This window comes from Lagenorhynchus albirostris, chromosome 1 (genome assembly GCF_949774975.1).
Source record: "Lagenorhynchus albirostris chromosome 1, mLagAlb1.1, whole genome shotgun sequence".
Taxonomy (NCBI): Eukaryota; Metazoa; Chordata; class Mammalia; order Artiodactyla; family Delphinidae; genus Lagenorhynchus; species Lagenorhynchus albirostris.
In genome coordinates, this window is record NC_083095.1 from 42,895,264 (window position 1) to 42,923,240 (window position 27,977).

Sequence of the window (27,977 nt, forward strand, 5' to 3'; positions counted from 1 at the left end):
TCTCTTCACTTTCACCCACACCCTTGGAATGTTGGTCCACAAAGGCATGATCTTTGTCTTCGCTCACGAATGTATCTCAAGCACCTAAATTAGTATCTGGCAGATGTTCAGTAAGTATGCGTTGAATTAGTGAATTAAGAAGGGTGTATTAGTTTCCTAGGGCTGCCATAAACAAAGTACCCCAAACTGAGTTACTTAAAAGAAATGTATTGTCTCACAATTCTGGAGGCTAGAAGCTTGAAATCAAGGTGTAGGCAGAGTCATGCTCTCAAAGGCTGTCTTGAAGAATCTGTTCTTTGCTTCTTTCTGTTAGCTTTCTGCTGTCATCAGCTACCCTTGGTGTTCCTTTGTTTGCAGGTGCCTAACTCCAATCTCTGCCTCTGTTGTTACATCCTTTCTCCTTGTGTTTGTCTCACATGGCATTTTCCTTTTTGTATGAGGACACCAGTCATAGTGCCTGATTAGGGCTCACCCTAATAACCCCATCTTAATTTGATTACATCTGCAAAGACTTTACTTCCAAGTAAGGCCACATTCATAGGTGTTAGGAGTTCGGACTTCAACATCTCTCTCTGGGGCATACAACTCAACCCTTAAAAGAGGGCTCCATTCCTTAACCTCAGCCACTGGGTGTCTGCCGCTTTATAGCTTTCTATAAAGCTATATTTCAGCTTATATTTTGTATTATTCAATAATGAAAATCTTCTAATAAATAATTCGAATTCTACAAAAGACAATTTTATGTTTACTACAAGAGATAATGTTAATAAAATACTGAATCCTTAAGACTGACAATGAGTACACCTATTCCTGGCCATCCCACTGGTGGGTTTCAAAGTTAAGAAATGGAGCTTTGTTCTTATGGAACTTGTATTCCAGAACGGAAGATAAAACCTGTATAGAAACAAATACAAGGTGAAATTGTAAGTGCCTCGGTTACAGATAATGTGCTTATGAGAGAGATCACTACCTTGGGGGAAAGGGTGCTGTGGAAGGCAGTAAGTCCCAGAGGGCAGAGGGGTCTCACTTTAGGAATGAATATATTGGGAAACTGGATGGTAAAACTGAATTTTCATAGTTTTATTCACTGGTTTAATATGGCTTTCAAGTTCTTTGTGATTGAATCCTAAATTATAATTTGCAATGCTTCATCTCAATGCTTTATTTTGTGTCGAGAATTCAGTTCACATAGCCTGGAGTAACCCCCAGTTATTGAAATTCTCCTCATCCTTCAGGAACAAGGTCAAAAGCCTCCTCTATGAAGGCTTCCTTGGCTCCCTGGTCAGAACTAACTACATCAGCAATAAGCAATTGATCCCTTTATGGCACACACCACACTGTTTATCGTCACCTGTGTACACATCCACTTCTGCTAACCTGCAACCCCTCTAAGGGCAAAGGTCCATGTCTTCCTGTTGCAGCAGTTATAGAATCTAAAATTATACTAGGTACGCAGTAGAGAGTCAATAAATACTGAATGAATCTTAGTTTGGGGCTACTAAAGTAGGATTACATGGTGACAAAGTAGAGCTAGTAGTATTTTTTAAAGTAATACACACACACATACACACATGCACACACACACACACAAATGAATCCTTTCCTATTCTTTTTTTTTAATATATTTAATTTATTTTTGGCTGTGTTGGGTCTTCGTTGCTGCGCGCAGGCTCTCTCTAGTCGTGGCGAGTGGGGGCTACTCTTCGTTGCGGTGCCTGGGCTTCTCACTGCGGTGGCTTCTCTTGTTGCGAAGCACAGGCTCTAGGCATGCAGGCTTCAGTAGTTGTGGCTCGCGGGTTCTAGAGCGCAGGCTCAGTAGTTGTGGCGCACAGGCTTAGTTGTTCTGCAGCATGTGGGATCTTCCCAGACCAGGGCTCGAACCCGTGTTCCCTGCATTGGCAGGCGGATTCTCAACCACTGCGCCACCAGGGAAGCCCCAATCCTTTCCTGTTCTTAATGCCAGGAACCAGCTCTTTCAAGTGTGACTTGGTGTTGGTATCTTCATACATAAATCATATAGCAAAAGTAGGAAGGATCCAGAAAAAGGACAATCAAAATGATTGAACTATGAGTAAAAATGGACTTGGGATATATAGTCTAGAAAATGTATAAATTCATAATAGGTCTTCAGGACTATGAGCATACATACACATATATTTCCCATCTTCACAGGTATTTAGAAAGAATGAAACCAGCAAAATTCTCGTAAGAGGCAGTTCATTAAAAACAAAGGAAGAAAAACAAACAAAAATAAAAATTAAATAATGACTGAGTACATATTTCAAAGAACCCCTGCCTTAGAAGATAAAAAGCACAAAAGATTAAAGACATTATGAATACATGTTTATAAAGCAGTTTCATAAAAATGCATAAAATGAGTATCTCCGCATAAAAATGAAATATCTTTTTTCTTAGCAATTCATAAAATAAACTGTAAAGTTAAAAAGTGAACATTTCCCCATTTTCCTTACCAAATGCTTAACTATGCTACCCAACATTCTCAGCCCAAAAGTAGCATAATTATAACATGGACACAAACATCAAAACAAAAGGATTTTAAGACACAGACCCATGTTAATACTTGAAATAACTGGTAACATTATTCTTTAAATAAAATAATTGTTGAACACAATGAAATTAATGAAGGTCTCCAATGCCCAGGACAGATTATGTGAATTGTGGAGGGACAATGTTTTTATTCTTTTTGAAAAATGAACTATGCAACAAACTTCCAAAATTAACTGCTTTACTATATTTTATTGATATAAATACAACTAATTTCAATAAGCATCAGCTACCATTCTACCATTACACCAAAGGCAAAATGATTAAATACTAATGTGAAGTATAATTACAGAAACGCTTGCACTTCTACTAAAGTCATCTCTAACACCATCCTATATACTTTGTACAGTTTGCTTGTAATTGATATTTGAAAAGAAGCAAAGCTGAATTTTAATCAAACTTTCATTTCTCAGTGGAAAATGCTCTCTTCATCAGAGGTGGTTGAGCCTTCCCGACATCAAACATCATTTCCAAAGGTGGGTTATTAAGAGAACACCAATCAGGTATACGGCCTGTCTGGTTATAATATTCCTTTGAGACTGAACGGCTCCCAAGTATGTCTTGCAGTGCTCCAAAAATAGCTCCTGTGTGGTAAACATATTTTTATAGCTGATATGAAAACTTTTACTGGAAAATTTTATGTACACATACATCCACTTCATTATAAGACAAGAGAGAATAGGTAAAATTCAGTAATGCATATTCACAGTCTTCAAATTAATTCCGGTTAAGTTGTTCTATATCCTATATTTTGAAAAACAGGCTAAGCCATAACTCCTGTGTTGAAACTAACTTAAATGTTCTAAACTAGATTATAGTGAAAATGATAAGTATTACTGTGTTTAAATGCAGGTAGAGTGAGGTAGAGTAAGGTGGAAACTATTTTCAACTCTGTGTAAACACAAGAAATAATAATCTTAGTTTTCTTTGCCACACTCTAAGATTATATGTCAGTAAAAAAACAGCAGTGTAAAACTCAATAAGCCAACCATAGTATCCTAAGAGTCTATGCTGAAGACCTTATAAAGACCCACAAGGCAGTTTCAAAAAAATAACTTAGTGACCAAATCCATTCTTCCTAGATCAAAATTACGTTTTGACCAAATTCTACTTTATAAGAAATATAATACGTATCAATTTAAATCTCAAGACTTGTTTTTTCTCTCTAAATGATCCTGATACCTATGAGCTGTAACTGCATCATAAGACACATATCAGAACTTACACAAATAGACACATCTATGATTGTTCTCTCTTCAAAGTAGTCTCTTTATTAGGCTATTTCCGTATTTCAATAAAACTAATAAAACTATCATTTCCTAAAACATTCAATAAACTCAGTCACAAAATATAGTGTAATTATAAAATAAAGAGATCAATTTTCATATATGGCTCACAAATTAGCTTTGTAAGGAATTAAAACAAGGGTTTTAAGCAATGGTAGCATAATTAAAATAAATGCATAGCTATCACTATCATTATGCGGGATGACTTTAATTGGACAGAGTTCACTGAAAAAAAATAGAAGTGCAAATGATAAGAGAAATAAGTATATAATTCTGAAAACTAATAATTTAAGGAAAAGTAAATGTTCAAAGAAAATTATTTAATAGTTCTATTAGTTTACTAAGTACACAATTTTGAACAATGAATCATCTGTTCTAATATAACCATTAGTAATGTCATTCAGGAACCAATTACTATATAATCATTATTTTTAAAAGTGAAATTCTTGGGAATTCAATGGCAGTCCAGTGGTTAGGACTCCACACTTCCACTGCAGGGGTGCCTGGATTTAATCCCTGGTCGGGGAACTAAGATCCCGCAAGACATGTGGTATGGACAAAACAAAAACAAAGACAAAAACAAAAAAGTAAGAAAAGCAGTTCTTACCTCCCAACCAGGCTACACAATTAGCCTTTGCAGGTGGAGTATGAATTCGGAATGTCTTGGTGCCAAGTATTTTTTTATATTTTGGTTTTTCTACCAAATACCTTATTTCTGCAAGTAGTCTGTGGAGGAATCCTGGCAACATAGACGTGCCACCTATGACTACCAAGTTCTCTGCTAGTTGCTTCCTAGTGTCTATTGGGCACTATTATTAAAGAGAAAGAAAAAAAGAATTAACTATAAATAATGCTTGATTGAATTTAAGAAAATATACAGATTATTAGGTGATCATTTGTATTACAAAAAAGGGCCACAGCAAGGTTTCTTTTCTTTAATTAATTAATCTATTTATCTACCTATCTATCTGTCTTTGGCTGCATTGGGTCCTCGCTGCTGTGTGCGAGCTTTCTCTAGTTGTGGCGAGCGGGGGCTACTCTTCATTGCAGTGTGTGGTCTTCTCATTGCAGTGGCTTCTCTTGCTGTGGAGCATGGGCTCTAGACGCATGGGCTTCAGTAGTTGTGGCACACAGGCTCAGTAGTTGTGACGCATGGGCTTCGTTGCTCCACGGCATGTGGGATCTTCCCGGACCAGGGCTTGAACCCGTGTGCCCTGCACTGGCAGGAGGATTTTTAACCACTGCACCACCAGGGAAGCCCTTTTATCTTTTTGCTTTTTTAATTGGGGTATAATTGTTGTACAATATTGTGTTAGTTTCTGCTGTACAGCTAAGTGGAGTTCCCTGTGCTATACAGCAGGTTCTTATTAGTTGTCTATTTTATAATATTAGTGTATATATGTCAATCCCAATCTCCTAGTTCATCCCATCCCTCAAAAAGGGCTACAGCAAGGTTTCTTTAACAAGAGTTTTTCAAGTGGCAAATAAACCCCATGATAATATTATCATGTACTTATATAAATCCTTAAAGATTTAAAAAGCTAATAGTGTAGACTTTTAAATTCCACAGGGAATATAGTAGTAATATGGGAGTATTCTCATTTTCAGGGTAGAATGACTGAGCTGAGCAAAGAACATGAGAAGAAATAACTTTTCATTTCTTTTTTAGTAAGGAAAACATGTGGAAACCTGATTTTTCTAAGGTACTATATCCACTATATCCAGAGCCTGTTATCGAGTGGGAAGATAACATTCTTAGAAAAATTGTTTCCACATCAGTTCTCTCTAAGCATCAGGAATGTTACGTTATGTTTTTCATAAAGTCCTCAAGTAGAGCCATAGAGGTAGACAATATCTCCCAAAGTGATAGTATTTTATAGGAGTTCTATGGTCCCACAGTCATTAAACAAAAGAGACATATACCTTGTGGAATGAAAAACTTAATACTACACAAACCTACATTTGAAGAAACTACAAGCCATACTAGGTACAAAATAAAAATCTGTTATCGTTGTCATGGAAAAAATGCATGATGTGTCTATAGAACGTATTATCCCGGATTTGAAATGTTGTGGGTACCATATATAAGTGCCAAAGTAAAACTCATTAACTATAAAACTTCACATAAAAGCTAAAAAATGTAACTAATGGCTAAAATTAAAAATACAGACAATATGATTTTTAAAATTTTTCTGTAAAGGGCTGTATTCATAAATTGAAACCTTTTACAAAATAAAAGTACCTGCATAAGGGAATCCAATATTAAAGTGGCAACTGATTTCTCTTCATTATCTTGCTCAAAAAGGATTTCCACAACCGAATCTCTAATGAGATTAAAAACAGACAGTGTTTTGTTGGCATCACATAATATGACATAGTACATACCATTAGTTCTACTGACATATTTTTAGGTACCAGTACTATATTAATGTAGAGTAATGGTTAAAACACAAGGTGTTTGCATTTGTAAATGAGAAAAATAATAGCACTTGCCTCACAGGTGTTGTGATAGAGATTCAATGAGTTAACAGAACAGTGCCTGGCATATAGGAGGTACTCCCTAAGTACTAACTATAACTATTATTATTATGTATAGATTTACAAATATTTTGTCCACCTTAAACCTAATAACAGAAAAGGAGCGAAATTCTGTAATAGTTGGTAGAATTCAACAAGCAGATCAGTAGTGATACAACAGATTTAAAACCAAACAAGACCCTCCCCCACCCAGCCCAAAGTATTTCTTTGTTTTTAAAAACAATACATGGCAAAGATGGCTAGTTGCCTAATAAAATATTCATGTGCCTGTTCATTTTCAAATTAAAAGATATAGAACTATTAGGGTTATTTTTGGTAGCACAAGGAAGATCTTTGTTGTGATGGAATAGTTCTATATCTTGATCGTGGTGGTGCTGATTATGGAAATCTACATGTGATACAATTACACAGAACAATATATACACATTGCACCAATGCCAATTTACTGGTTTTGATATTGTACTATAGTTACATAAGATGTATCCATTGGGAGAAACTGGGTGAAGAGTACATGGGACCTCTCTATATTATCTTAGCAACTTCCTGTGAATCTGTAATTATTTGAAAATAAAAAAAGATAAAACTCCTATAAGCTGGATACAATGCCCCTCCCCAGTTGAAACACTGTACTTATCAGCCTCCCTTGCAGCTAGATATAGCTAAGTACCGGACAATGAGATGGAGGCAAAAGTAGTATGTGGGACTGCTAGAAAGTCCACTTTAAAAGGAGAGGAAGCATTTTTCTCTTTTCCTTCCTAGGATTGCATGCTTGAAACACGGATGGAGTAGCTAACTTTACCAACTACCCTGGACCCCAAGGACAAGGGCTACACCTCAAAGATGATAGGTGGAAGAAAGCTTGGGTCACTGGTAGCAGTTATCATACCATCCTTGGACGGACTACCTCTGAACTTCTTTTAAATGACAGACAAATTCTGTCTTGTTGAAGCCACTATTTTCAGGTTTGTATAACTGGTAAACAAACTGAACCCTAACCAATGCAATATAAAGCTATACATATACATATACATACAATATCTTTTAAAATAAAACTGGGACCATACTATGCATACTACTTTAAAGATTTTTGAATCTTTTTCAAAACATAAAATTCTCTTCCTGATATTCAACCTACTTCCTAACTGTTGATTTTGTTAGTACAGTATACTGAGGTCTACAGTATGCTGAACATTCACTCACTCATAGTTAGTTAGCCACTTGCCTCTATGCCTGCGTACTTTTGCTTCTACCAGTTGAGCTAAATACTCACAAAGCATCAGTTTTCTTTTTCCAAATCTTTGTCAGTTAATTTGATATTGAAATGACATAATTTAACAATTATCACTTAAGCAATGAAATATTATGGTAGAAAATAAACACTTATTTTCTTCTCTTATTCTGGGCTCCACTAAACAATCAGGAGAAATTTTTACGTAGTAAATTAGTGAATATAACTTAACTAAAAGGTAAAATGATAAAAACTTACTACCAAAAAGTGTTATATTCTGACTTTTTTGTTTCCCCAACCTACTATCTTTAACATCTGTATATTTATGTTCATCCTTCTAGTATCTCAACCTCTATGTTAATTATCTCAAAATCTAACAGGATCTTCTATATTTATATAATTCTTTTCTGTGCATCTTCTGATCTAATATTTTACAGATGAAACTTTTATAATACAAATTTTATATAGCTTGGGTATAAACAAAAATTACATTGTTACCAATATAATCATGTAAGTCCTTGACAACTTATATTGCATCATCAGACCAAATAACGAATAATAAAAAGGTAAATTACTAACTGGTCCTAAAGATTTAGTATATTTGGAAGAATGCATTCTTTCTAACAAGACAATGTTTTAAAGCAGGAGTCAGCAAACTACGGCTTGCAAGCCAAATCCAGCCCACTGTCTGTTTTTGCAGATAAAGTTTTATTGGAACACAAGTCATGCTCACTCATTTACACATTGCCTATGGCTGATTCTGCACTCCAACTGTACAGCTGAGTAGCTGCAACAGAGACCATATGGCCCACCAATCCTAAGGTATTTACCATTTGGTCCTTTACAGAAAAAGTCTAATGAATCCTGTTTTAAAGTATCATACTTTATTCTCCATCTCAAAGAATGGTTGATTCTGAATTACTTTGAAGAACAGAAAAAAAATTTTTTTTAAGTTTTAAAACATTAAAAAGTCGAATAATAAAAATAAACACGAATGATGAGGCTTAATGAAAAACACATAATTATTAAATCAACAATACTAAAGGCTTATACAAATATTCAGGCCAAAAATTTATTTTAGTTCATTATTTTGCTCATAAAAATTAAGGTCTAACCTGATTGATCCAAGGACATGTAAAATCTTCTCTCCATCTAATGGGTAGTCAACATTTGGAGGTGGTGAGGGACGCTGAAATATAAGTATCATAAGCATAAGTATACAAATTACAACCTCTGAAAAAAAGAATATACATTTATTTTTAGCTTACCTCAGTATTCCCATCAATATTAAATTTTGCTGCTTGGATTTTTAGTCCACGCTTCAGATCACTAACAAAGCAAGTGCGCACTTAAAAGAAAAGGAGACATTGTTATGGTTTGTGATTGAACCAATGTCCCAGTTAAAACAATTCCATTCAAGTGGACATGTTAATCATCTGTTCCTTCCGATTTTATAAACTATCTGTCTTTAGTTGTTATGGTTTGTGACTGAATCAATGTCCCAGTTAAAACAATTCTATTCAAGTGGACATGTTAATCATCTGTTCCTTCCAATTTTATAAACTATCTCCGTCTTTAGTTAGCTTATGACAATTTATACACATATAAAAAACTTTTCATTCACTGAGGAATCATAAGACATGTTCCATGTTCGTCTTCCACAAAGCCACATTAAAATAAAACAAAACCATATTTGAGGAAACTTATGTTCTTTGATATTCCTTGTATAAAGAGTACCATAATAAAAATAAATTTTAGCATCATGAAAATGTAGCCATTCTAATTGAACAGCATATCTCTTTGAACCAGATTGATTTATATCTAATCTTACTTATCTATCCTATTCTTTTTTAAAAATGTTGGTTGGTCAGAACACAAAGCTAAATTTTGGTCTTAGTTACAGTAACACTCCTTAGTTTAGGGTTTTCTGGCATGATAATTTTCTCCCTCTTGCACACTATATCTTCTTTTCTTTCACTATGAACATTTATTCTTTTAAAGATTATTTCTGTTGCAAAGTACCTTTTATAATAAGCGGGTGCAAATTATTTTCAGAAATAGGTAAGGAATAAAAAATTTTTTCAAGTAGAGACAAAATTGATGTTGAGGGACTTCCCTGGTGGCTCAGTGGTTAAGAATCCGCCTGCCATTGCAGGGGACATGGGTTCTAGCCCTGGTCCGGGAAGATCCCACATGCCACGGAGCAACTAAGCCCGTGCACCACAACTACTGAGCCTGCACTCTAGAGTCCGCGTGCCACAACTACTGAAGCCCGTGTACCTAGAGCCCGTGCTCCACACAAGAGAAGGCACTGCAATGAGAAGCCAGTGCACTGCAACGAAGAGTAGCCCCTGCTCGCCGCAAATAGAGACAGCCCATGTGCAGCAATGAAGACCAAATAAATATATTAATTAATTTTTAAAAATTGATGTTGAGAGCAAGAAATCTAATGATTTGGTTAATGACTTGCAAAACATGCTGACATAAACTTATATATTATACAAAATTCTTTTCATTTACTAATTCAAAATATATTTGTTAAGAATCTACAATATGCCAAGAACTGTATAGCGCAGGAAACTATATTCAATAAAATCTTGTAATAACCTATAATGGAAAAGATTCTGAAAAAGAATATATATAACTGGGGACTTCCCTGGCAGTCCAGTGGTTAAGACTCTGTGCTCCCAATGCATGTGTTTGATCCCTGGTCGGGGAACTAAGATCCCATAGATTGCATGGCACAGCCAAAAAAAAAAAAAAAAAGAAAAGAATATATAAAGCTGTATCAGTTTGTTGTACCCTGAGACACTGTAAATCAACTATACTTCAATTTAAAAAAAAGAGTTTACAATATGCTAATATGCTAGACAGTAAGCTATGTGCTCAAGTTACTTACATATTTTATACTTTAAGTCCTCATAACTAAGCAAGGTAAATACTTAAGACTTCAACATCTTACATACTTGGCATATGAAGGTGTTCTTCTTTAAGGAAACCAAATTCACTGAATTAAAAATCTAAGAACAAATAAATTACACTTAAGGATATTAAAATAATTGAAAAAAATGTAGGTACTACATAACTAATATAAATGAGTGGGCAAGAGTATGTGTACATATTGCATATTTGTTTTTAACAGAAACGGGTTCCTACTGTACATATTATTCAGCAACATGCTTTTTCCCTTAATACATTATGGATATCCTTCCAAATCAATACATCTAGCTCCTCCTTTTAAAAAGCTATATGGTGGGACTTCCCGGGTGGTCCAGTGGTTAAGAATCCACCTTGCAATGCAGGGGCAACTAAGCCTGTGCACCACAGCTAGAGAGAACCCACGCGCCGCAACAAAAGATCCTGTGTGCCGCAACTAAGACCCGACGCAGCCAAAAATTAAATAAATAAATATTTTTAAAAATAAATAAAACCTATATGATATTCCTTATTATGAAGTCACCAAATTTCATTCAACATACCCTCTTAGATAGGATGCACACTTTTCAATTTTTATATATTTGTCAGAATGCTTTCCAAAGAGTTTAATTTTCAATTCTTACTAATAGCAATATATTAATTTTCCCATAATCTCACGAATACTAAATGTCTATCTTTCAAATTTTTGCCAATCTGATGTTTCCCTGGGTAATGGGAAAGTTGAACATCTTTTCACAAGATGGAAGCTATATGGAAAGAAACATTCCAAGGAATTATCAACTGTTACATCATGGGGGATAGGACTGGAAGAACGAAAGGGAAACTATTTCACTTGAGATATTTCTGTATTATTTGAGCTTTTGCAATAAGCCATGTACAAATGACTGAAATTTTATAATAACTGAAGAGATTTTAGGTAATTATACAACATAAGCAATATAATGAAGAACAAGATCCATTTTGCAGCCCTAGGTCTAACCCTACCTATTGTGTGACACTGAACAAATCACTTAATATTTCAGGGACCCAATTGTACCAGATTATCTCCAGGTCCCATTTAACTCTAAAATCCATTATTGTCTAATTCTCTATTAAATATTCTAGAGTATTAATTTTACATGACACTTTCAGTAATGAAGAACATTACATTATAGTTTAACTGCTTTTCCTTTTAGTGAATCAAAATACCAGAAAACTCAATTTAAATATTATCATAAAAATACACTCTAGCAAAGGAGAAGTAACAGATCTTATTAAAGTGAATCTAATATACTTTACCCAACTGTAGAATTTCTGAAGTCAGTAAAATGACTGACCTTATAAAAATGACCTTTAAAATATTAGAGTTTAAAAAAATGCTAAACAACATAAAATCAGTGGCTTTCATAAGTAATGTAACTGTTAATTCATACTGTGAAAACTACTAATTCCCTAGTAACTCTCTATACTCTATCATTGAGAAGTTACTTCAATAATACATCAGGCTTCCCTGGTGGCACAGTGGTTGAGAGTCCGCCTGCCGATGCAGGGGACACGGGTTTGTGCCCCGGTCTGGGAGGATCCCACATGCCGCGAAGCGGCTGGGCCCGTGAGCCATGGCCACTGAGCCTGCACGTCCGGAGCGTGTGCTCCGCAACGGGAGAGGCCACAACAGTGAGAGGCCCGCGTACCGCAAAATAAATAAGTAAATAAATAAATAAATAAATAAATAAAAATAATAATACATCAAAAGTAATGCCAAAAGGGAATTCTCTGGTGGTCGAGTGGTTAGGACTCCATACTTTCACTGCCGAAGGCCTGGGTTCAATTCCTGGTCAGGGAACTAAGATCTTGCAAGCCGCATGGTGTGGCCAAAACAAAAAAGTAATACCAAAAGCTTCCATAAATCTGAAGAAAAACCAATATTTTATTTACGTTATTCTATAGCCTAAATGTTAAATATTTTTAGGATATTACATTATGAATTTAATATATTTTATATCTGTGTAAATACTTAGAAACACTTGCCCTCCAAATGAATACTTAATGATGAAGGGGACAAAAATGGGAACTTAGTTTACCTTTAATGTCCTCCAAGATACCTTCTGGAATTGAACCTAAAACAGAAATTTTTATTTAGAACTACAGAACTTTATAAGCAGAAACAGTCTGTAAAATTGCATTCACATTTCCATTTTCCATTTCAGCAACCTAAAAAAAAATTTTAAAGTACCATAATTTTTTAAAAGCCAAATAAAAAAATCAACTTTGCTTTTAGGGAAGAAACTTCAGCATTCAAAGCCAAGCCAAAGCACGGAAGTTGAAGCCAGATGTGCACAAGGTGCTGAAGAAAGTCACTAATACTCATAAATTTGATAAAAATAAGACCTTAAAAATATCATAGAATAATTGGCAGTAGATAGGAATTGACCAAGAAAATATTTTCTACCATAAAAAGATTTGCTGGTTATCTGTGTTAAAGTACTTAGAAGAAATGGTAGGGCTTAAACATGAGCTATTTACTTTTCTTTTACAAAAAGTGAAGTTTCAAGTTTGCTTACCTTTTCTGTGATAATAAATGACTGTCAGTGACATGCGAACCTAATACATATTTGTAAAAAGGATCACACACAGACTTTTAATTTTTTTCAAGGTAAACGTGACATTTTAAAAAATGAGTGAGAAAGTAGCTATTCAGAGAAACCTATATAATACAGGATGACTTTAGAAGATAGTATTTGCATATGTTACCACTGTTATGTGATTTTGTTGCCAATAAATCTAGGTTTCCAAGTCAGACTCAGAAACAAAGTTTTCTAAGTTTAGAATCTTCTAAACTCAGAATTTTTAACTCATTGTTAAGTATGTAAAAATATTCTGATTGATCTGTAAGAACAAATTATTTATATCAATGAAGACAGAAATTTATAGCTACAAAAGGAATCATGATTTAATAAGGGTAATCAGGCACTTCTTCCATCTGGAGCTACGTATCTTGTTAGCTACATCTTTACATTATGACAGCTACTGAAACTAAGAATTAAGATAAAATTAAAACCACACTTTCAAAATGTTAAGCCGTAACTTTTTAAAAATAATAAACAATATTTAATCACATTGCTTTTCTGAGAGGGAGCAAAAAAAATTTACCATTAGTAAGTATGACTTGAGAATTATTATTTTACCTTTATTATATTGTCCTTTCCAAATTCTTACCTCTGTGTTTTGTAATATAGTAATAATGATACACATATAGTTTATAAATAAATATAGACATAAATATGTATTGCAGGTACATGCTCAAAATTTTTTTACTATGCGGTCAGTGTGTGATCAAAAAGTTTGAAGACTCCTATTGTTAAATGTTAAAATTTATCTCACAGGGGGATAAAGATTTCCAAAATGATTTAAACCTGGCTATGAACAGATAAGAGAAATGTAACTAGATTATAAGAACCTGCAAATTTAAGAATAAGTGCTAAAAACCGTAACTTTTCACATGTGCTAAACTCTCTCTAGGAATATTCAAATAAATTCCAACATGTGCCAGAGACATTTGGTAATATGAAAAACAGTTTTCTTTAGGCAACATGGAAGGCAGGCTTCAAAATAAAGGGCTTATTTTAGCTGGGCGTAGATGGTGCTTTGGGAAGGGACTTTTCAATCTTAGGGAATAATCACAGCCATTTAAACTTTGCAAATGAGGAGTAGAAATAAGAGGCATTCACTGGCTCTGGCTTTGAAAAATCATATTTAAATTTCAGCTAATTAAGGAGAATAAGAAGTACAATATTTTATATATAATTTACTTTTCAACTGTACACTTTTCAAATCAATGTACTTAGGTTAGTCTTTGTAAGTTTTAAGGTAGTATATTCATTCTTTTTTGAACTAGGTTCTAAATACTAAATGAAAGAGGCTCATTCAAAGTTCACTTAAGGATATCCCAGTATATGTAAGACTTATATCTAATCTTTGCTAAGGACCTTGACAAGAGATATTTAAAATACATTTGCATTTCTGATCCTCCTAAGTGGATCCTTCAGCAAACAGTGATATGATTTAATTCCTCAATTATTAGGACTGCAGACTGAAGATTTTTGGGGCATATGAGGGGGAAAGATTAGAATCACAGCCCAAGACAGTTGGCTAAAGAAAGGGGTGTCCAAGAACATACAGTTTAGAATTTTAAGGAAATGTCATAGTTTTAGTGAAGAGCTTCATTAAAAACATCTGGGAGACTTCCCTGGCGGTCTAGTGGTTAAGACTCCGCGCTTCCATTGCAGGGGGCATGGGTTCGATCCCTGGTCTGAGAACTAAGATCCTGCATGCCGTGGCATGGCCACCAAAAAAAAAAAAAAAAGAAAATAAACTTGGGATGCTACACTAAACTTATTACCTTTGGATATCTTTTATTAACTAACTGTCATCATGATATACTAAAAATAGAATATTCTATTCTATCTGGAATAGAAAAATAATAATCTGATCTACAGAATGAAGAATGTGCTATTATCTTACCTACCTAAAGAAGAACAGGAAAACAATATATGCAAGGATAAATGTCCTAACAACCCACCTTTCTCTTTCCAACATTTATTCAGTGCCCAGGCACTTGAAAAATAAATAAGACACGGATTCTCAAAGTCTATTGAGGGAAACAGTTATCAGGTAAATGAGGCTGTTATATGTACTATAATAAATACTGCTGAGGGTGTAACAGAGAAGGGAGCAATTTATTCTGCTTAGGGAAAATGAGGAAGGTTTCACAATCAAGATGATCTTTCAGTTGAGTCATGCAGAGGGATCAAAAACCCAAATAGGTAAAGAAAAACATCCCAGGTAAAGAAATAGTATAAATGAAGGCACAGGGTTGTTGAAGAACAATGGTGCCAGGAAGATGTATGAAATTTACTGTAGCTGAAATAAGGTGCAAAGGGTTGAGTTTAGTAGTTAAAGCTAAGAGGTAGCATAAAGTCGGATTGTGAAGAAACATGCATATCAAACAGATAATTTGGGTTTTAACCTGTGGAGGCCAGCAAAAATTCTCAAGCAAAAGAGAAATGTAATCAGATTAATTTTGTGAAAGTTATTCCTGCTAACAGTGTGAAATAGACTAAATGGGTCCAAAAAGCAGGCTCCTGTAATAATCCAAGCAAGAAGCAATGAGGGCCTAGTTGACGTCTTTGTTTTCAGATGTTCTGTGTTGTGGAGGACAGAAAAAAAAAGAGATGAAAAAGAGATTTCTGAGGGAGAATTGAAAGGACTGATAAACTCCCAGTTATCTAAAATGGGAGCTCAGTAAGATATTATCTTTATCTAACCATGATTTGTTAAAATGAATTTAGGGAAAGAGATAATGTATTTACTTCTGGAAGTCTTAAGCTTGAGGTGCCAAGAGGGATGCCTAGTTTATATCTAATAATCAATTGGAATTATGAATATGAAGTTTAGAAGAAGGGTTGGGCCCAGTGATACACTTAAGAACCAACGGCATATTGATGTAGCTGAAGTTATGGGAACACATGAGATCACTTTTAAAAAGACAGTAGGAAGAAAAAAAGGAACAAAAAATAAACCGCTAGAAGAATATCAGCAGAGAAAGCAAGAGCAGAGGAAATTAAGAAGGAATACTTGGAGAAATAAGAGAAAACCATAAAGGAAGAAAAGTCCTGAAAACCAAGGGAAGAGATAAGAACAAGAGTATATGACAGGGCTTCCCTGGTGGCGCAGTGGTTGAGAGTCCGCCTGCCGATGCAGGGGACACGGGTTCGTGCCCCGGTCCAGGAAGATCCCACATGCCGTGGAGTGGCTGGGCCCGTGAGCCATGGCTGCGGAGTCTGCGCTCCACAACGGGAGAGGCCACAACAGTGAGAGGCCCGCGTATCAAAAAAAAAAAAAAAGAGTATATGATAATCCAGATGCAAACTATTATATATAGAATGGATAAACAACAAGGTCCTACTGTATAGCACAGGGAACTACATTCAATATCCTGTGATAAACCATAATGGAAAAGAATATGAAAAATGTATATATATGTATAACTGAGTCACTTTGCTATGCAGCAGAAATTAACAACATTGTAATTCAACTATACTTCAATAAAATTTTTTAAAAAAGAGTATATGATAATCCATAATGTCAAAAGTTCTGGAAAGAATGAATAAAATTCAACTACTGGATTTGGTGATTAACAGCTCAATGATGACCTTATAATTGGAGCCATGTCACCAGAGTGATGTGAGAAAAAGAGAATAGCTATGCAATGGGGGGGGGGGAAATGAGTTGAACGAAAAGGGAATGTAAACCACTCAAAGTTTATAATGATTTTACCCATCACAGAGGGAAGGCTCTGTTCTTTAGCAGCACCTGTGTCAACAGTACATTGTTCCAATAGTTGAGTTTCCAACTCCCTGAAGATTAAAAAAAAAAAAAAAGTTACTGGAATTACAATAATGCAACTGATATCCTTTTCTTATTTAATACTTTTACTTCATAACAGATCATGATGCTTTAAATAAAAGTGGTTTTACCCTTAAAAGATGAATATACTCAAGGCTAGTAAAGAATGGAATAAATAACATTAAATGTCCATACTACAAGTCCTCTATTGATCACTGTAAAAAAAATTTGCATTTTTTTGGCACAGGTGAAGCAAATGTGCTAAATGCCAAGAAACTTACTTGTGAAGAGCTTTTCCTCCTAGGGGGAGTGCTCCCCAACAATTTAGTACTGGGATTCCTTCATATATCTATAAGGCAGTCAAGGGTATTACTATTTTAGGAGGTAAAATGTGTTTCCCTCAGTATTTTCTTCACCTCTGCATTATTGTTCTAAATCAGCTTGGCTGGCAAATTCTTATTTCTTTTTTTAAAAAGAGTTACAGAAAAATCAAAGAGTCTTTTTCCTTCTCCAAAGAAAACAGTTAAACATACACACACACACACACACACACACACACACACACACACACACACACACACACACACACACACACACACACACACACAGAATTCATTCGTTAGAGCTTGGGTGTCCAACAATGTAGCCACTGACCACATGTGACTATTGAGCACTTGAAATATGGCTGGTCCGAATTGAGATGTGCTGTAAGAATAACCTCCACAGCAAACACAGAAAACTTAGTAATAAAAAAAAAAACCTGTAAAATATCTCATTATAATTTATTATATTGACTATATATTGAAATGATAGTATTTTAAATACATTGGGCTAGATAAAATACACTACTAATGGTCTCTCCCGTTGCGGAGCACAGGCTCCGGACACGCAGGCTCAGCGGCCATGGCTCATGGGCCCAGCCGCTCCGCGGCATGTGGGATCTTCCCGAACCGGGGCACAAACCCGTGTCCCCTGCATCAGCAGGCGGACTTTCAATCACTGTGCCATCAGGGAAGCCCCTGAACTTTTAAAATTTGTAGCTCTTAGAAAAATTTTAAATTACATATGTCTCACACTCTATCTCTATCAGAGCTGAGAGGACAGTAGACAATACTGTACTGTGGGTTTGCTACTTTATTTTATATATTGTTTTTGCTGATGTTTCATAAGTACATTATTTATGAAAAAGAAAAAAGTATATTGTTAAGAGCACTGGTTTTGGAGACAAACATGGGTTTATATCTTGGCTATACACTTAATATTAACTTGGGTCAACTACCATCTCAACTTTCAATCATATAATGAAGAGAATAATACTTTTGTTGCAGGGACTAACACACAAAATACTTTATATTTAAAAAAGCTATTGCCTAATTTAGTTCTTTAGGAGCTAATGATTCTTGATTTCCTTCCCATGAGTACTTCTTCTAATAAATACACACATAGGTCTCAAAATTGCAAGAGTCTTGCATTTATGTACTTCAAACTCCTTTTCAAATGTAGCAAATGTCTACTGTAACATTTCTAAGAGATGTTTACCTATACTCTACTTAAATTCTTATAATGATGGGGAATGGACCAGTTTATAGTCAGTAATTTCATTGTGGAACAGCTTAAATTACTAGGGAGTTCTTCCTAATGGCAAATGATATAAAAACTACAGCACTTACTGTGCAATTTACGTGCTAGGTCTTATGCTAAATATTTTACATACATTATCTCACTCAAGATACACAATGCCCTTATGAGGCGGAATTATTATAATTCCCATTTTACAGATGAGGAGACTAAGCCCAAAAGAGATTAAGCTACTTGACCAAAATCATACAACTAGAAAGAAGCTTAGCTGTCATACTGCCCCCATCATAGCCTCAGGAAATAGATTGAAAAAAAAATCTATTTACTTTTCCACAGTGAGCCCTTCAGCTATTTGAAAGCAGATTTCACGTTGCCATTTAAGTTTTAACTTTCTCATTTATTTTTTTTAATTTTTTTATTTTTATTTATTTATTTTTCATTCCCCTATTCTACACTCCCTCTAGCCCCTGGTAACCACTAATCTACATCTGCCTTTTTTTCTTTTTTTTTTTTGACGTGGACCATTTTTAAAGTCTTTATTGAATATGTTACAATATTGCTTCTGTTTTATGTTTTGGCTTTTTGGCCGTGAGGCATGTCAGATCTTAGCTCCCCAACCAGGGATCGAACCCGCACCCTCTGCACTGGAAGGCAAAGTCTCAACCACTGGACTGCCAGGGAAGTCCCTAACTTTTTCATTTCTGTTTCCAGTTATTCTTCATATGATCTTTTCTTAGAACTTGACTATCCTACCCATCTTCTTTGACACATCCTAATTAGCGGATATTCCTCTTAAAAACTGAACGTAATAGGTCTGATCTCTGGAGTTTATACTGGGACCAAGTCATAATGACAATTTCTACAAAAAGTAAATTTAAGTCTCACAATCCTGTGAATTTTTTCCATATATGTCATATTTGTACATGATAACCCAAAATAGCTTGATGCAATAAAAACAATTTGTAATAAGCCTAATTATTCTAAAGTAGAGTAAAAACTGCAAAATTAGCTGGTTTACAAAAAAGATACAGGTAACACCAGGCTTTCCCTATATCCACAATCCAGGACCATGGCAGAGTTTATCCCAAGTGTAAGAAGAGCCATTAGATGACTTGGAGCAAGCAAGACAGATGGAACCTAGAAAACAACAAATCCAAAACAACAACAACAAAACCAGAATGAATGTCAGTAGTTGAAGGTGTTTCCCTTACATTTCAAATATATTTGAAAAAATTCATAATTATGATACCTACTCAACCATTTTATGGCACTAAATTAAGAATTAGTTGAGTTATTTGAATTTACACAATAAACAAAATACACTGTAACAAATAGAAACACTCTTTAAGTTCTCTAAGTCTTTTCATTCTGAAATGACAATTATGAAGCATTTTAATTAATTCAGTTCTCTTTTGGAGGGAAAACTGAAAAGGATAAAAGAAGAGGTCCAGAAACATACATTCAAAGGAAGATGCTAAATTTAAAAAATAAAGAGATGCCTTTATCATCAAAATAGAAATAGAGAAGAAGAATTCTTGATTGTCCTCATTCACAAAGTTCACAATATGAACTATATTCTAAAAATATTATAATATAGCAGTTAAAATTAAATTGAAGAACTACAAAAATCCTTAGCTCTAAGTGACATTTTTCAGTGAAAATTTGCCAGATCTGGTGACATCCCAAATATCAGGTAAATATTCAATCAAAATATGGAAGTCCATAATAACCAAGTGGCAAACAAAATAATGGCTATATTTCCTTTATCTAAGTACAGCAGGTATTCTGGTTATACACCAGATAAGCATACTAACATAAATATAACTAAAATGCTAAGTTCAAGTAAAAATACAGAAAATCATCTATTTTATTCAGGTAAGAGCTAAAGTGACTTCCTGCTGTGTTTTGTGTTCTCCCTATTGCAAACCAAATTCCTGAATTCGTGACATCAGTAAGTACAGGAGGGTATGAAACCTGTTTCTCTGTGCCTGTCTTACTAAATTATAACTTAGAAATATTATCTGCCCTTATCTCATAAATACATTGTGATTTTTGATATATTTTGTGTTCAGTAGAATGTATGAAAATTACATTTACATGTGATTAATTTCTTATATACTATACACATTTTATACATTCTTCTAAATTGCTGAAAAACTCTAAATTCCTAAGGCAGAGATTTTTTTAAAAAGTTAAATAATAAAGATTCTGGCCTACTATGAAATGTAATCATTTAAGTCATAATTTTGGTCTTTAAAATAATCTTGACTCCTATAAAATGAAAGCTACAAGTAATATTACTAATATCAAGATATAAGAGTCACTCCTGGCACTGCCCACTTACTCTATGGGAGACATTATTTGAATACTCCATTTAAGGGGAATTTAAAGCCTAAAATGAAAGAATTGGAGAATTTAGAACAGTCAGCATAACTAAACAATGAAAACTAGAAAAGCCCTGGAAGAAAAACATCAACTTCACAGCACAGAATATAACTTTTAATTTCAGAAAGAAGTCCCCAAACTTAAAACCTGTACTAAACTAAATAAACAAGGGAAACAGCAATAAAAAGAAACCTTCAATTATCTAAGTATTAGATGAAATGCTTATTACGCATGAAGTAACCACACAAAGAAAGAAAATAAACGGTCAATTTGTAAAGGATTCAGTTTATTTTGTCATCCAATTCCTCTTTCCAATGAAGGAAATAAAATGAGGACCTTTTAGTTTAAGCTTTGAGTACGTACTAAAAACAACAACATAAAAAACAGGTACCTCAAAATACTTGAAAAGAACACGAGTGAGTGTCTCTCTGAAGTGGGAAGGACATAATACCGACTCAATAACCACAACTCTGCGGTCTCTGGGATTCACCAATAGATGCCTGAAAAGTGATAGTTTTGTTTTAAAAGTAAATAAAAGTTTGTATTTATTTTGGTACATAATGCAATTTGTTAAGATTAGAGAAATCGTACCACCTTCACTTAAGAAGCTTTACAACAAAAAGACATCTTCATTTTATTATCTGTGAAAGATCACGTTTTCATTTTTTAAATTTTTAAATGTTTTAAAATTTTTTATTCAGTTTTGAAAGGTTATTTTCCATTCACAGTTATTACAAAATATTGGCTCTATCCCTGTGTTGTACAATACAGCCCCGAGCCTATCGTACACCCAGTAGTTTGTGCCTCCCACTCCCTCACCCCTATGTTGCCCCGGTAGCCCTTAGTTTGCTCTCTATATCTGTGAGTCTGCTTCTTCTTTGTTATATTCACTAGTTTGTAGTATTTTTTAGATTCCACAAAGAAGTGATATCATATAGTGTTTGTCTGTCTCTGTCTGACTTGTTTCACTTAGCATAATGCCCTCCAAATCCATCCATGTTGCTGCAAATGGCAAAATTTCGGGGTTTTTTTATGGCTCAGTAGTATTCCATGGTATATATCAATATATATGCCACAGAAAGATAACATTTTTGAACTCATACTACGTGCCATGTACTGTGTCAGGAAATTTACATCTATTAACTTGTTTATCTCAGAAAACAAAAACTATAGCCTATTATGAATACTGAGTTGAGCCATTAAAAAGATATTTTCTTTTTTTAAGCTACAAAAGTAGTATATGCTCACAAGACTCCAAATGTTATAGAAGCTTATAACTTGGAAAATACAAAAATACCATATACCTCTACTACCCAGAAACTTTCACTTACAGCAGTTTATAGATTTTCATTATTGTGTATGTATACGCATATATTTTAACAAAAATATTCATTCCATAGATGTTGTTCTGCAACATGTTTTCAATTATCAGAATATCTAAGACATCTTTCTGTATCAGTACATATAGATACAGAACTTTTTAAATGACAATATAGTGTTTCACTATATGGATGTACAATAATTAAATTATCCAATCCTCTTTATTAATAGACATTTGACTTATTTTCAATATTTCCTTATGCTTGCTAGTTTCCTAGTCTTCAAATATATTTTTGAAAAGATCGAAAATAAGAAGGTTAAAATGGCAATGGAAATTAACCTTTTTTTTGCATTAGAAATAATACAACCAAATATCAGTAGGATGGGCACTAGGAAAAGCTGGGGGGCGGGGGAAACACAATTGCATTTTACCTGAAATACAGTATGTGGATGAATTCCTTTAGGTAGGAATATAATTCTTCTGTATTGATATTATATTGTACAACTTTGATAGGCTATAAAAAATTAAAATGATTTATTAATTTATAATAATAAAATAATCTCAAACTAAAACATGCTTATTTATTTTTCTAATGGATTTTCTAAACAATTTGTATTGAGAATAGATACAAACATCAAATATAGATTAATCACTTAAATTAGAAATGTTTAAGAACTGGCATGTCCAAGATGACAAAATGTTTTGGTTTATGGAATAAAAATCTGTGTCCACAGTAAGTAAAGAGCTGTACTCATCACATTTTTCTTCCATCTGACATTATTTTGGCATCACCGATAAAAAGCAGCATCAATTAAAAAGCATCAAAGGCTTCCTCAAATACTCCAGACTTGGTTCAGTCCCTGTTATTTACTCCCAAAGCATTGACACTTTTTCTTTTGTAGCATCACCCCACTTAATTACTTGTAAAATGTCTACCTTCCCATTAGACTACAAACTCCATGGGGCAAGAACTACTTCTGGCTTGCTTATGATATATCCTCCTTCAACTGATACAGTGCCAGGAACAAAGTAAACAGCTCATAAATATGTGTGGCAAAAATGAAAACATGCACCATTAGCACTAAAGTAAACCCTACCAAACCATGGGTGCTAAGTCAACACTAACACATCACAAGGGCTCCATTTACTGTATCTTGCTCCAATATGTGCTTTTATGAAAACAAATATGCTCATATTTGTTAAATAAGGGAATAATGTCTATATGATGTGAAGGTTGTACAGTTCATATTAGGCAAGAGGAGCTGAAATGATGACAGCAGAGTTATAACCTTCATCAAGGTAAAGAAAGTCATCAACTCAGTGGTCACACAAATCAGCATTCTTTCAGATCTATTTTTAAAAAGTTTAAATGATCCCGTGTACCAGGGGCTCCCGTAACAGAGTGGACCCCTTCAAGACTCTTTATTGGGCTGCATTTCTTCCTGGTCCCACCTTAACAACAGCCAGAGAGGCTCAGAGCTCATTTTTATATCTGCATTGTCTCAGCACCCACCAACCAACAGTTTCAATTATTTCATTTTATTTTAAATATCCCCAAGAGAGTTTCCAGCCACACTCAATCGCAACTCAAAGCTATTCCAATTTTTTCCTGAGGTATTAATTTTTGTTTTTCTAATGCTCGGATTACAAAGTTTCATGGGTTTTAAATAATCTACCCCAACCTACTTTTCCCCAAAACCTGTTTTTGTTTGCTATCAAGAAGAGGTTTTTCAGGAATGCAAATATTAAGTTATGGTAGAAAAATCTGTATTTGATTTTACAGGCAAATTTTATGGCATGTAAAATTATTCTTTCTATTGTTCTACAATTCCTACTCTACAAAATTAACTTTGGCAAGACTTGCTTTTAAAAACTGTGTTTTTCACAGGTCTTTTGAATTACAGATAAAGAAATGAGGACCTGGCTCATATTCTGAACAGGGTAAGAATAAAATGATTCCATAATTACATTACAAGGCTCAGGCAATTATTTTATTGAGCTAAAAACTTTCTCTTAATGTTATATAATTTCATTTATATACATTAAATAGAAAAAGCAAATCTATAAGACAAAGAACATCCGTGGTGGGCTCGGGGTGGGAATGGGGATTAACTATAAGTAGGCATTAGTGATGCTACTGGAATGACAAAAATGTTCTGAAACTGAGCTGTGGTGATGGCTGCACAACTTGATATATTTACTAAAAATCACTGAATCGCACACTTAAAATAGATGAATTTTACGGTATGCAAAATTAAACCTAAATAAAGAATCAAAAAAGTTTTCTTGGAATACAGTCTAAGCTATACATTTAGCACTGTTCTAATCAATCTTATTTAAAGTCACATTTAAAAATATTTTACAGTACAGCATTTATTTTGCTAATTTCTCATAAAAAAAATACCTTAGGCATGCCGGCTTTTTTTATCACACTAGGAATTATGCATCTTGGACCAGTTTCTCCAGCAAATCCACATCTACAAATAAATAGAAAATTGAAACAATTCAACTTATTATAACATTCTTTTTATATATTTGTCACAGAAACAAGTTTTTCTGTATTTTTTTTCAAAGTAGTGGTCACAAAAACAACTAGAAACATCTCTGATGTATTCAAAGGGACAAAAAAACTAAGGAAAAGTTAATACCATCTATTCATAATTATGTATTAAAGGTAAAAAATAAAATTGTTTCAAATTAGTGACAGTGAAATAAACCAGTGTATTATTTTAGGGTCGCATTTACTTTTTTTTCTGTTTTTAATTTTACTTGAATTTTAGGTAACACATCTCTACAGTCCTGAATCTGTACTCCACTATCTGACTTCATGTCTATAATTCATGTTACTCATAATTCCATCATTCTAATATCAGCTTCCATATTGATGCATTTCCTTTGGTCTAGTTTTTAAACTATGCATATGTGACATAATTATAATCACACTGTTCACACATCATGAATTCATAAAATAAGATTCTGCCCATATTGTTAGTCTTCACTGCTATCATTTTTTAAATTGCATAAAATATTTCATCCCTTTTAAAAAACTATTCTCCTTTCTAGAGTATTTAAGTATTTCCATTTCTGTTTCACGTAAAACAAAACTTTGCTAAAAATGTTGTTAAAAAGGATTGCCATGTAAGTTTAGTCTTAATATCTTTCCTTGTCCTGTCTGGTTTTCAGTACTGCTCTCCTCCTATTCCCAAATAGCTCTCTCCATCTTCTTTTAGTCACATCCCCATGTTTACTTGACTTGTACCAGTGCTCCTCAAATTCCCCAGGATGCACAAACTCATCTTATCACCCTCCTGTTGTCTTTGTCAATAACCGTCCTCCTATATAGTAGTTCCATTTCTCATTTCCACAGCATACCTAAAATAATTATCTTTGGGTGTCAGCCTCAAGGTACTTACTATGGTATTTAAATAAACCTTTAAAAATAAATAAAAATATATAATTATGGGAGCATCTTGCTTAGAACAGTAAGAGAATAACATGAACCAAGGACTATGTTTAATCCAATTCTGGAGCACCTGAAGTCCAATTTTCCTGTTTTTTTTTTTTTTTTTTTTTCTTTGGCAGCACTGGGCGTCTTGTGGGATCTTAGTTCCCCAACCAGGGATTGAACCTGGCCTTCCGCAGTGAAAATGCCCAGTCATAACCACTGGAGCGCCAGGGAATTCCCTCCAATTCTTAAATAGGCTCTTTTGACCACTTGTTCAACAAATAGTTATTAAACACATACTACATGTCAGGCACTGTTCAGAGATATACAAAATTTTTTCAAATGTTTCCATTTCAGATAGAAGATGCAATTCTGGCTGTCACGTGCCTTTTTCTTGAGAGCAGTACAAGGGCTCTCAATCCGGAGTCCAAGGACCACTGCGATGGTCCACCAACCCCTGAAATTGTGTGCAAATATTTTAAGGTTTGTGTATTTATGGCTTTCTTTCGGTCGTCAAAGGGATCTATGCCATCCAAAAGGTTGAAAACCACTACTCTAGTGTTTACAAGTTGCCTTTTAAAATGTTAAATTTCCTAATCTAAGAGTTGGTGGGTGGGAGCAACGAAGACTCTCCAGAGAATTATCTATAGGGTTTCAGTTTTTCATGCATTCAGCCTTCCTAATTCGACTTCCTACTCTTGGGAAGCAGTAGCCCTGCCTTAAACATATTTGAATTTCCAACACCAATAGCATCTCTTTTCAATAAATGCTTAATAACGGAGGTCGTCATCAAGCATTACAGTTCGGTTGCCACCTCCCTAAGCAGATAAAGCCAGATAAGCGGGGCCTAGGTCATCGCTGTCATCCCCTGCATAGATGACCCCAAAGAGTCCGTTCAGTTTGGGGTGACGACCGGGGCAACAACAAAGGCAACTTTCCCGAAGCCTCCTGGGCCTCTCCAGGAGTCAGAACCTGACCGCTCCACCGGATTCCCGGGATTTGCATCGCCCACGGTGTAAGTAACAAGGGCCGTCATTTGCGGGTCCTGGGGGAAGAAGTGGAGACGGAACAAGCCGCCTCTGGAGCCTGCGACGAGGACCCGGGCTGGGCCTGGGGCTCGGCTACCCGCCCTCCCCTCGGGACGACTGCAGCTGGCGCCGCGGCCACTCACTTGGTAAAAGACTCTCCCAGGTCTATCACGACCGCCGTTTTCTCTCCGCCGCTCCCCAGGCCCTCGTACAGCGGCATGGTAGTAAACAAGCCGGTAAGGAGACGGGCGTCGCCAGACCTCGGCTGCCAACAGCTCTCGGCTCTCGGGGGCGGGGCTGGGGCGACGGCGCGCAGGTGGTGGCGACGGCGGGGGCCTCGCGTGGCCGCGGCGCACGGGGCCCGGGCTGTCCCTGGCTGTGCCTCACTCCGCGTCGGGCTTTGAACCCTCGCAGGAGCTCGCGTCCCGGGGACTAGGAAGGTACGGGTGCAGGCAGCTGCTGATCTAGATGCGGGGGATGCAGAGGACCGAGGCGATCAGGCGCGCCGGGTGCCCCGAGTTGGGGCGGAGTCAACCCCTGGGTCCTTCCATCCGGACACGCTCTCAAGTGGCGCAGGGGCTGGGGTCCTTTCGAGAGCTTCTGTGGTTAGATCGCTGAACCTCTCCATTGCAGAGGACGCTGAGAGAAGTCACAACCCCAAAAGCTTTGATTCCTGCAGTCTTGGGACAAAATTTGCTGTGCCAGGTGTTTTGCCTATCATTTATTCTTCGCAAGAAATATCGGAAGTAGGTGTTACCTCCTTACGTGTTTGAACCGAAGTAATGTTCCCAGTGCCCCACCGCCAAGCCAGGATTGGACCCCAAGACTTTCTGATTTCAAAGCCTGTACTACTGATGCCTTAGAAAAGAACACGTACAAATTTTTATTTGGAGGTCATTCTGCTGAAAGTTAATTTTAATCTAGAAGAAAGCAGTAGCATCTACAAATCTGTCTGTGGAGGAACAATCAAGGTGGTTTAATGGAAGGAACATTGAATCGGGTTCCTGTTTACTCTAAAACTGAGGAACTGTGTAACCTGAGAAAAGTTAGGTTAGGTCTGTTTTCTTTCTGCTGAAATTGCCCGTGAAAACTGGAGTCAGTGGCGTAGGTTGGTGCCTTGTCTCTATGACTGTAGAAAGGGGAATGACCTGTTTTTCCCCAGTGTGTCTTTCTTACCTACTGTACGTGCCTGAACCTCCCCACCGAAGGATAAGGTCCTTCTATAATAAGAGTTAAAGCTATGCAATGCATAAGCTTGGTAAATGTGACGTTAGTAGAATTC

At 35.4% G+C, this 27,977-nt stretch overlaps 1 protein-coding gene across 1 annotated transcript; it reads right to left on the reverse strand.

Annotated features, from left to right (window-relative positions):
* Window positions 1–2,737: 2,737 nt before the first annotated feature.
* Window positions 2,738–26,997, reverse strand: ACTR10 (actin related protein 10). Its single transcript, XM_060142066.1, has 13 exons — window positions 26,839–26,997; window positions 24,627–24,699; window positions 22,654–22,736; window positions 21,293–21,401; window positions 19,546–19,653; window positions 17,220–17,287; window positions 16,870–16,949; window positions 12,615–12,650; window positions 8,886–8,965; window positions 8,733–8,806; window positions 6,094–6,175; window positions 4,459–4,660; window positions 2,738–3,149 (listed from the first exon to the last, which is right to left on the reverse strand). The coding sequence occupies exons 1-13, from the start codon at window positions 26,913–26,915 to the stop codon at window positions 2,968–2,970; spliced, it is 1,254 nt and encodes a 417-aa protein (XP_059998049.1). The 5' UTR covers window positions 26,916–26,997; the 3' UTR covers window positions 2,738–2,967.
* Window positions 26,998–27,977: the final 980 nt, after the last annotated feature.